The sequence below is a fragment of the Brienomyrus brachyistius genome, chromosome 19, assembly GCF_023856365.1.
Source record: "Brienomyrus brachyistius isolate T26 chromosome 19, BBRACH_0.4, whole genome shotgun sequence".
Lineage (NCBI taxonomy): Eukaryota > Metazoa > Chordata > Actinopteri > Osteoglossiformes > Mormyridae > Brienomyrus > Brienomyrus brachyistius.
In genome coordinates, this window is record NC_064551.1 from 1,994,354 (window position 1) to 2,006,359 (window position 12,006).

The 12,006-nt window shown below is 42.9% G+C and overlaps 1 protein-coding gene across 1 annotated transcript; it reads right to left on the reverse strand.

Annotated features, from left to right (window-relative positions):
* Window positions 1-1,033: 1,033 nt before the first annotated feature.
* On the reverse strand, window positions 1,034-11,604 carry nt5e (5'-nucleotidase, ecto (CD73)). The gene is made up of 10 exons (XM_048985105.1): window positions 11,490-11,604; window positions 9,537-10,019; window positions 7,152-7,374; window positions 6,476-6,664; window positions 6,069-6,266; window positions 5,557-5,711; window positions 5,012-5,120; window positions 4,774-4,923; window positions 4,460-4,660; window positions 1,034-2,909 (listed from the first exon to the last, which is right to left on the reverse strand). The coding sequence occupies exons 2-10, from the start codon at window positions 9,867-9,869 to the stop codon at window positions 2,725-2,727; spliced, it is 1,743 nt and encodes a 580-aa protein (XP_048841062.1). The 5' UTR covers window positions 9,870-10,019; window positions 11,490-11,604; the 3' UTR covers window positions 1,034-2,724.
* Window positions 11,605-12,006: the final 402 nt, after the last annotated feature.

Here is a 12,006-nt window from a genome sequence, read left to right on the forward strand (position 1 = left end):
AAGCCTGCATTGTGGAAGCCGATTGAGGGAGGTATTACAGGGTCATCGTGTTGTCGGAGTCTGTCCATTGGCTGATGGACTGTAACCCGTGGTTGGGAAGTGGAGTGGATTCTGCCAGACTCTTGACTCCTTCCTGGCCTCCATTGCATTCCATTTTCTGCCTCTTATGGGGGGGTCGGATCACGGGGGGCCAGCCGAGTGATATCCTAGGTCTGCCCCGGGGTCTCTCCCTGGTTGGACACACCTCCCCAGGGAGGCGTCCAGGAGGCACCCTAGATAGATGCCCAAACCACTTCAACTGGTTCCTTTTGATGCGGAGGAGTAGTGGCTCTACTTCGAGCTCCTCACCCTGTCCCTAAGGCTGAGCCCAGGCACCCTGCGGAGGAAACTCATCTCTTCCACCTGTATCCGTGATCTCATCCTTCTGGTCACTACCCAAAGCTCATGATCACAGGTGAGGGTAGGAACGTAGATTGACTGGTAAATCAATAGCATTACCTTCTAGCTCAGCTCTTTGTTCACCACTAAAGAATGGTACAGTATCCACATTACTGCTGACGCTGCACTCATCCATCAGTTAGCCTCCCGCTCCCTTCATCCCTCTCTCGTGAACAAGACCCAAAGGTACTTAAACTCTGCTTGAGGCAATAGCTCATCCCCCACCAGGGGAGGGCAATCCACCCTTTTCCGGTCGAGAAATGGTTTCCATAATCACCACATATGTACCTTGAAGGGAACACTCTCTCGGATAAGATTTCTGCTGCATTGAATATATTATTCAGCTGATTTTGCATACAAATCTGATATAAAAGGGATCCTTATCAGGCATTTTAATATCAGTTCAGATAAATGTTGCAATAGGCGATATAGACCAGCTTCACCTACTTTGTTTGTATACTGACAACATTTAGCACTTTAAACTGTAACAATGGCTTTTTCTGATTTGAGTACATAAAGTAACTGCTACCACATTTTTCAAATGAATTATGCCTCTCAGGAGAGTCTTACTCTGAAAACACAAAAGAAATACGAAGATTTTTACGTCATTTTTAATTTCTGGAATCATAAGCAGTAACTACAGAAGGAAGCACCCTGTTTTGTTATGGTACTGATACCTACATAACCCTGCCCCTTTTTTGCAGGGTAGAGATTTACCCCACGCCCCCCTCCCCTGTCCATCTAGCCGCATGGTGTTACAATGCAGCATGCACATTCTCTGCACTACACACAATATTATTCTATTTTTCTATACATAATGTATTGCATTGATTGTCTTTGTTTAATGGTAAATTCCTTCTATGTAAAGGCACTTGGCGATAAAAAATTATACAAAAATAGAAATTCCAAAGGATGACTATCCTTTGTTTATATAAGGGCTGCTTGATTATGGCAAAAATCATAATGATAATTATTCCATTATAAATATAATTCAACTGGAAAGGGGTGCTCTGGACCGTTTGATCCAGACTTGGTTTGATAATTGTAATAAGCCAGAATTATGATTGAATTGCCCAGCCTTAGTTTATATCTTGCTTTATTTTGGCAGACTATATATTTTTCTTGAAAGATTTTGATCTTAGGACCACCAGGATATTTTTACATTTTCTCTACAGGCTGGCAACTGACCAAAAGTGCTTCTAATGTTCTGTCCTTAGGGGCACACACTGGTTTAAGTAAATTGTGGGCAACAAACAACCGTGACGATTTGCAAAGGCAAGCCTTTCTGCTCACGTCAAGTCAGCTGTTTAACTTATTTTAAATGACAAAACTGGAACCAGGGTGGCAGGGTAGCGCTGCTGCCTCACAGAAAGGTCTTGGGTTCGATCCCTGGGTGGCGCCATAGGACTTTTCTGTGTGGAGTTTGCACGTTCGCGTGTTCGTGTGGGTTTCCGCTGGGGGGTCCGGGTTCCTCCCACAGTCCAAAAGTCTGCATGATAGGTTACTTGGCGTCCCTAAGTTGGCCTCGTGTGAGTGTGTGTGCCCGGCGGTGTGTTGGCGGCTGCCCAGGTTGGGTTCCTGCCTGTTGTTCCTGGGATAGACTCTGATGACCCTGGTTGGGATTAAGTAGTTATGGTGATGGACGGATGGAAAACTTTAACCATTGGTGATGCTTTAAAACTATTCAGTTATAATTCAATTTCACTCTCACGAAGAACTGATTAGAATTGATAACCTACCATTATGAATGACTATTTGCTAAATGGGTGTACTTGGTACATTTTATGTTATGGGGACAAACAAATGTCTTGTTTGTTTCTTAGGGACACTGCTGGTGAATTTGAGCGTTAACGTGTGGTACATCCGTCTATCCTTAAAGAGCAGTCAACTCCACACCTTATCAAGTTTTCTTCTAAAAGATTAATTCAACCTGGTCCTATTTGGTACCTCCTCTTGGCTCTAATCGCCATTTCAAAGATCTTTCAAATTTAAGTATAAATACACAGGAAGGCAACAGTGAGCTCTGGACCAGGGTGGACTTCATGTGACTGACATCAGAGCAGTAGCCTCCATGACAGGAGGTCACTTTTTGTAGCCAGTCATTGTTCTAAACTCTGACAGCACTAAAGAACCCGAGAGCAGCTCTTATTTCCTAATATAGTCCTAAAGGTCTTCATCAGGTTCTAGTGTTTATCGATACTAGTCTAGGCCACGAGTGGGCGGAATCTGAGGTCACATGCTCCGACTGCCTCTTGGCTGTGATCTTCAGCAGTGCAGAGACCGCGGTCAGGCGATGGACGGTACCCCACCCAGGCTGGCGGCCAAAGCCAAGGCCAGAGTGAGCAGTGGTAGGTCTCTCGCAGCTGCCCCCGCCCTGGACCAGTTGTAGATCTTTATGCGGCCTTCCACAGCGGGATGGACCTTCTTCCTTTCCTGGATATACCTGGAGACCACAGTGATGTCTAGATCCCCTGAAAGAGAAGCATATTGTACGACTGCATTTCTTTCCATTCATTCAAAAAAGCTGGTCAGTATTTCCAGTTTTTGAGAGCTGAGGTAAGTGCTGGTTTCCTTCCTGCCTTAATTGTCCTTAATCAGTACTTGAGAGAAGTAATTACGGGTTTACTGCCGTTCATCCAGGACTGGAGCTGAACACTACCCAACACTTAGCTTAGGCAAAGCAGGTTACCCAAACAAACTGTATAATAAAAATACTCATGAATGTTTTCAATCCATCTTTCTCCAAGCAAGCTGTCCACTGAAGCCTCTTGTTGTAAACATCATGTTGTAAACCTGGAACTTACAAAAGATGTACTACTGATTTTCCAAGATAATATTTATTCGAATTTAATTTCTCCAAGTGCTGTTCTTGACTATGTTTTATTTTGTGATGTTTTGTGTCTTGCCAGGCTGACTCACTATCCCTGCCACCCAGATTCTGTGATGGGGGGGGACACCCAGCCCAGACAGATACTGTGATGTCATGTCCTGTGGGTTCACTACACAGTTGAAGCAAAATAAGGGTATTTGTGGAGTAGCATGACAAACCATCTCCACCTACTTCTTCACTCACGATGTGCTGGTGTATAAATATTTACATTCCTCCATTCATCTGGAAAAAATACACAAAGCTGTCCTGATGTGGTGGGGGCTGCACGATACCACCTCGCACCACTGGGAGCAGTATTCGAGTCTAATCCATGGCTGTATGTTAGTGGCATGTGAGTGAATGGAGTGTGAGTGAATGGCGTGTGAGTGAATGTGTGGGTAAATGTGTGTGTGAGTGAATGGCGTGTGAGTGAATGGCATGTGAGTGAATGGCGTGTGAGTGAATGGCGTGTGAGTGAATGGAGTGTGAGTGAATGGCATGTGAGTGAATGTGTGGGTAAATGTGAGTGTGAGTGAATGGCGTGTGAGTGAATGGCATGTGAGTGAATGGAGTGTGAGTGAATGGCGTGTGAGTGAATGGCGTGTGAGTGAATGACGTGTGAGTGAGTGACGTGTGAGTGAGTGACGTGTGAGTGAGTGACGTGTGAGTGAGTGACGTGTGTGTGGCCCTGGGACGGGTTGCCTCATCCTGGGTTGTTCCCAGCCTTGCACCTGCAGGCTCTGGGATCGATTCCAGTGCCCCCATAACCCTTAACAGAATAAGCAAGTATGCAAAGTAATTTTATGTCCTCATGTGAATTAACAGGATATACTTCAATAATCAAATGTTTCGGCAGTGCGGTTGTGGCTTCCTCATTCTGGTGTGACAGCAGCACAGCCCCAGCTGCCACTCTGAGGGAGGGGCATTTTCACAGCTTTTCTTCGTGCCTTTAGGTCTCTAACACACATGCCTCAAACCTCACAACATAAAGCTAAAGCATAACATGGAATCAGACGTAATTGTCTTTGAACTTTTCAGCTCTGCAGAATTGCTAAAAAAAAAAAAAAACATAAACCCATAAAAAGACAGCGGAAAGCCTCGACTTCCCTTTTTAAAGGCTGGTCCCCCCCCTCCCCCCGCACGGCCACTTACCGCTGTCATGTTTAAGTTTCTCATCCTTAATCATAGAGTAGCCGTCCCCTCCGTCCACCATGTAGGATGGCATAAGCAGCTTATAGACCCGCACTGGGTCGAGAGGCTCGTACTGGGGCACTCGGCACTGGGTGCAGAGGAGCCGAATCGACGTCACACGGCTGCCTGGAGGTCTCGACATGTCGTACTCCACCTGAATCCCTGTCAGGCACGAGGAAGGAGAGGTTGCGTGATTTTCACCAAACACCTTGACTGTCTGGCACGTCATTTCGCATGAACCCCCTTCAAGCGCATATCAACAGCCGCGTTCCTACCCGAGACCTGAAGGAATTCGCCTGTGTTTCCTCCGTAGCGGTGGACAGCATGCTCGAAGGCTCTCATCAGCGTTGACCCTTTTACCTGGACCATGTCGAAGGTGCCTCCAAAGGGAATCACTGATATGAGGTCCTCCATGGTGATGGAGCCTGGTGGGCAGGACAGGTCAGCCTTTAGGTCAGGTCAGGACATCCACACTGGGCTGCTACCGCCGTCCGTCCCCAAACGGTGACTCACCGTTCCGACTGCGCTCGTCGATTGAGGCCCGGATGCTCCCACCATTTAGGATGCAGGAGCTGACATGGTTCCACTGGACCTCATCTGCGTACTTAATGTTGTGGTGAACCTTCGAGTGGCAGAACAGGCACCATTTTCCACATGTAAAAAACAGCAACAAAATAAAAAATATTAGACAACTGCTTTTCCTGTTTACTGCTTCAGGTTATTTGTATTTAATTCTGTATGAAAAACACTAAAAATTAAAAATGGCATCCAGACAAAGGGGGTGACACCCTACACTAAGAAAGACATTAGTCACACATAGCTTATGTTACCTTGAAAGAAGATTAAACATTGATTACTTATTTCTGAGGGGGTCTAAGCGGAAACACTGCCTTTCTCTGCTGTGCCCTGGAGATCAGCACTCTTTCTAATATACTCTGAACACTACTCTGAAATCATTCCCATTTGCTGTATGCTATTCTATGCCATTTACTAATGTTATTAATGCTGCTCAAAACCAACTGAAAGACTGCAGGCACGTCCAAAGCCTACACACTCACCATGGCATCACAAATTAGGTTACCCAGATTGCATTCCCTGAATCGGCATTCTTCAAAGGTTCCATTGAGATATACTAGGGTTGTCCCAATAAATTCTGCGGAAAAATTAGAAAGCTTCCTCCCCCAGTCCTCCACTTCTGCACGGATGCCAGGATCTAAAGGTAAAAGATCAACCAGACAGACAGGATAATAATCTTTTCCTAGCTGTGCCAGTCATCCTGACCTTGTATGGCAATGCCTGTAAGAACGAGATCGCACTGAAATGTAAGCCTCCCTTAAAAACAATGGTTTTTCGCTATGAAAAACAAGCGAAATAACCTAAAGGAAACTTCATACAGCCAACAGTCTGGGTAACCACTAGTGTCATTCAAAACAAAAGCTTTTCCAAAAGCAATAGTATTTGCTTTGGACAATGCCATGCATAGCTGTTTCAGGTGCATATTACAAAGAATTTATGGGAAAGTTCAAGGAAAAATACAAACACAAAAAATCCATTGAGAGTCTTTACCGACCCTGTGGGATGCTGCTGTTGAGCAGAATTGGGTTTCCCGTAGCCCGGATTACGTCGCCGTTATTGTCGAAGGTCACCTTGAGGTACCCCAGGTACTTCCCAAAGGCATAGGCCTGTACGACAGGCACATTGCGACCATCGTCTGACTTCACCAGGAACGGATACGCGCCCTCCGGGACTTCTTTGGAGGGGGGCACTCCTTCAATAACAAACAAGTGCCTTCATAAACACCAGATGTGGAGCAACGGTTTTATCGCAGATCTGGGATTTTCGTAATGCAATACGAACAAAATGTGTCTCTTAAAGATGAACGACGTATTACGTACGACAAAGACACACAGAAGTATGACAGCGTTTAAAAAACAGTCAGTCATCGGCGAGGATTTTTCCGAGAGATCGGTCACATACCTGTGTAGAGGAAGGTGTTTGTGTGTCCTCCGATAACCACATCCACACCCCGCACACTCTTAGCTATTTCTTTGTCCACCGAGAAGCCAGAATGTCCCAGTGCAATGATTTTGTTAATGCCCATTGTTGTGAGTTTGTCCACCTGAATCTGGAGGGCCGTAACCTCATCCTCGAACATCAAGTGGGGGCCTGTCAGGGCAGGAAATGAGAAAATAACACGCCCATATAAGTACAGTATGCCTGTGCATACCACCAATTTATGCTTTTGATATACCCTTGTCACTGGCAATATTAAATCAATAATCTGTTTTCTGTGTAGGCGTGCATATTTTCTGGAGACAGATTTAGTGCCAACATCCCCCCACCCGAAAAACTAATATTGTGGTGACTATGGGAATGACTATGTGGTGACATAAAACACAAAACGTTTTTTTTTTAAAAAACCAGAAACACAAGCAGACAAACAATCCATTTGTCGCTGTTTATTCAGAGTTTCGCATCACTTACTGGCAGTCAGTCCTTTCATGCATATTTCATATATTTCGCATTCCTCTAATACAAACATGACATTTCAAAATAAAAGTCACGGGCCAAATTTAAGATTTCTAGCATCTGTCATTGTTAGTCGATGTTAAAGAGAAGGCAGAGCAGAAATGAAGCTTCTCAGTACGGTTACCAGGTTGAGATAAAGCTGGTGTCTCCTTAGTTGTGTAACCCACAACAGCCACCTTCTGAGACTCGACGACAAATATTTTATACGCAGAGTAGTAGCCGCTAATGGCTGCAGCCAGACTCGCATCTGGCTTCATATTCGCACTGAGGACAGTACAGTTCACGGTCTGTAGAAATGGTGTAATTAGTCCCTCAACTCCATTGTCAAATTCATGGTTCCCCAGGGCCTGGAATTAAAGCAAATTTTAAAAAGAGATTTCAGACATCGGTGATTTGATTACAAAGTGTGACATCACCAAATCCTAGCTCATAGATTTTGGAAGGGCCAATTATATTTCACAATTCAATCAAGCCATGACAAAAGACTTGATTGACTAAAGCCTGATTTAAAATGATCAACAAGTTTAACAAACTTTAGGCAATGAATCCCATGCTGCCACATTTTCTAAATTTGCAAATAAAAATTCCAAGCCTTCTGGTGTTAGAGATTCACAAACCATTAATGCGGATGAGTGATTTGAAAAGACACCCATGTGACTAACTCAGTACTAATCATGGCAGCCTTCTCCACAGAAGCTACCAACTGAAATTTCAGCTGTGCTTGTAAATTCAAGGGTTTTCTAACTTCAAGCTTGCAAACCCTCAGCAAGTCCCGGAAGCAGCAGGTGTTAGCGTAGGGCTGCAACTAACCATCGTTTTTTTGTAGATTAATCTATCGATTGGCGGATTAATCTAAATGATTAATTCTCCTCCAGAAAACTTGACAAAGTTCATTTTATTTTGACAACAACCTGTATGCCTCTGCAGGGCTGTAGATAATGTACGCCTGCTTTTTGGCACTATATGAACATTATTTTCAATCAGATTGTCTAAAATTATTAATGACATGCGTATCGCAATGGCCAAAAGTTAGTAAGCTGTGTAAATTTGGCGCTTTGTTTTCATTGAGTTAGCAGCGACACAAGCGATAAGATCTGGAGTCGCGATGAAGGAAGGAACAGCTCAGCAGCCACAACATGCAAACAGATCTAGAGATACTGCTGTTGAACAAGATAAAAAGATGTTGGTGGCGTGGCGGCACTTTTTGCAGATTAAACTAAATATTTTCATTTTTATTTCAGTTCACGAATTTTTTTATGTTGTATCCGTTTTCATTTCAGTTTACGACAACGACACTGGCACCATCAATCAATGTAGAATAAGGCCAGATTTTAGCCTAGATAATTTCGAAAACACTTATTTAATGGAGATTCTAAAGTAGCAGGCATACGACTTTATGGCTTTAATGATGAGTGTATTTAGCAGCTCCAAAGACAAAAAAATATAAAGAGATTATTTTAGTAACTGTAATTTAGTAAACATGAACAGACACCAGGACGGTTGCGCCTCTTCGGGCGCCTGCGCGTTTCCCTTCCGCTGCTCGTGCGTTAGCGCCGGTACCACTGTGTGAAGCTGCCCATTGTAGGTCCAGAAACATCGACTTATAACTCTATTCAAGAAATAAACTACAACAGTTCCATTACGTTAGCAATTAAGGGATCAGAATTAAAAATGTGCCAACAGTACCACCTCTACAGCAAGTATGCTTACTACGAAAGGTATAAAAATGACATCTATGTTAAGTGAAAAACGTCTGTTCTTATGTAAAATAAAGCGGGACAATCTACAAAATATCACTGGCAGACTTCCTCATCCGCTCGTCGCGAGCGGCGGCTTTCTGCACGCGACAGCGCGGACGTTTAATGAGATGACGATTACATCTTTTTTAACTGTTGTGGCAATAAAAAGAAATAAAATCGCCAAATTTGTGAATGAATCGATTCCCCGCCCCCCGATATTAAATACATACAATGAATATGAATTATTCAAAAACAACTGTCGAAACATTGTCACAAAATATGTTTTGCCTTGGGCTTCACAGTCTTTCCCGGCTTCAAACATTTAATGTTTGAGAATTACTAAGATGTTTATAGACAAAGACATACATAAATACACTGTCATGTTCCTATATTACCTTACATTTTGATCTGGGAAATGTCCTGTAAGTATATTTCATGCAGGATTCATGAAACGGGGCGGGTCTGATTTTAATGAAAATGAATGAGATACATATTATTTAAAACTAATCAGTGTACATTTATTTGGGGGCTAAAGAAGACTTTAGGGGGGCTACGAGTAGAACTAAACGCCTTAGATGTTCGGGACGTATCATTTTGAAAGGTCGCAGCATAACTAACTAGCGGAATCTCCATCCTATAATCAAACACAATAGTCCTCTAGAACATTAAATTACGTAATAACTACTAGTAGTGGTAATACTAAAAGAATCATTATTATCATGAACGAGGAGATCAAAAATACATTATTTTTATACCGGAGATGTTCTTACCATGGCGTTATATCCGAGTCTGTCTAGGAAATGTGCAGCTTCGGCACCCTTGTAGTAATTGAACCACATGGTGCCCTGAAACTGATCTCCTGCATCCAGGAGCAGGACGTTCTTCTCCTGACCCCTTATCTCTTTTATTTTAGTGAACCTCCTCGCCACCCCGGCGTAACAGTCCCCTTTGGTGCATTTGGCGGAGTCCTTATTAGTCTCCTCGATCCGTGCATGAACATCATTGGTGTGCAGCAGGGTGAGCTCCAGCCCAGCCACAAAGTCAAAATAACCAGGGCAGAGCAAGAGCCGAATTAAAACCGCAGCAGCGCCCTTGCCTCCCATTTTCAGCCCCCATATATCTGCAGTGACTCTCAGCAAAGCGCTATAAGCACGGTCAGCCCGGACAGCAGCCGCAGAGACGCCGCCCGCCGACTAACTTTTCCATTTTATACTGCCTGTGGTTTGTCGTCACTGAGCGAGAGGAGGGCTGTTCTGCAAAAAAAAAAAGAAAAAAGAAAATCATAACTGGAATGTAACACATTCGATGTTTTAAGTTTAGATTTGGCGATTCGTTTGTTGATCGTTTTTTGCTTCCATATACTAAAAGGAGCCTCTTTTCAAGTAAGTTTTGGCGCACATATATATCAGAGAAACTACGAAAAAACAAAGTTCTATCGAAACATAGTCCTATTGAAAAATTAGCTTTTGAATGGGCGCATTAATTTTCCCATCTCAGGCAGCGAAAGCGTCCTAACACACAGTGCAAAACAAGTCAAAGTGAAATACAGGACACATGGTGTAAAGTAATAGGAATGCAAGCAAGTTTACAAGGTGCACTGTACATGAGCATAACATTATGCATACATGCTGATGTGGTTTTCAACAACTGGGCCATAACGGCCCGGTGATGGCTCAGAAGTGGATCTCCAGTGGCAGCAACTAGGCTTAAAATTTAATTACCTGAAACTAAATTGTTTGCTATGATTAATATTGTAGCCTACAATTAGGGCTGGGAAATATGCCCTAAAAATGATATCACGATTTTTTCAGAGATTTTCACAATATCGATAATCACAATATTCTAAAATTGATATGTAGAAAACAGTACAATATGACAGGTGGTTTTGAGTTTTCTGATTATGACGACCAAGATGTTTTACTAATAGTTATGGATTATGGTATAACAACAGACTCGTACCCTGATGGGATTTGTGGGAATATTTCTATAAAACGGACTTTTATCGATAGAAACGGCATATGCAATGGCATAATACCCGGGGAATATCTGTAAAAGTTTCGCCTTATTGCAAAAAAAAAAAATCCTCTTTCAGGCATGTTTCCATCCAGAACTGCACATGTATTGATAAAATTCGTCTTACGGATAGCTCGTACACATGAACAAACTTCCATACAGCCTATTACATTAAAACTTGAATTTTTGAGCTTTTCTTAATACCGAATGCATGCACTGCTTTGTGGTTCTCGTGAACATATAACGCGGCTTCAGCGCTTCGTCGGCTCTTAGTAAAGTACAGTATGTAGTTACGTTTATTATTACCGTATAATTACTATTATCTACTTTATTATTATTCTGACTTAACTATAAATTCGACTTAAAGACAGACTTAGGGAGCAGATCGCAGGGGATTAATGTGCATTGGGCATTTTAAAATTATTTTATTAGCTCAATTAGTTGAAACTGTATTTGTTTATCGTCCAAAGAAAATGCCACCAAAACAAAATAATTACTTTCTAGGAGCTTGTAGTTTTAGGATGCCAAGTTCTACATTTCAAATTAGGACATTTTATTGTCTTCTGACCCGAAAGCACGTCGCAATTGCTGTGTACAAACTGGTAATCTGCGCTGAGTATCTATAGAGAAACATTCAGTGCCAGCAAGACAACAGCCCGCCGCTGCCTTGCGGATGTTAGTGTTTGCGGCGAGAAAGCAAAGGCACCTACCTCCCTTCGTGCCAGTACTTCAGCTGTCCTTTCTCTTAAAAAGTGATTCCACTAAAGTTTTTCACTAAATGTCAAGTGTCGACAAAGACTGTATCCTTTAAAACCTCGGAAATGGCCTGTTTGGTTTTGCCTTAGAGCGCGGCCTGCGTCCAGTCAAAACCTTAACATTTTCATAGTGGCTTTTACTCATTATTATTATACGATTAGATACAACTTTATTGTTAGTCATATATTGAAATTCGTATTATATCTCTGGGCTGTTCATTTAAGACACCATTCATGTAACATAAAGAAAAAACTCACACCAATATTATTATTATTATTACTATGTGAATTGGAACTTTGCCATCTTGCTCATTTGCCTTCCTCCGCCGGTCCCTGAAGGATGGGCTCCCCCTTTGAGTCTGGTTCCTCCCAAGGTTTCTTCCTTCTAGGGAGTTGCCTCTGGCTTGGGAGCTTTGGGCAAGTGCATGAGCAAGACTCCCTGCTTTAGAATGACAGGGTGCTTCAGGTTTGG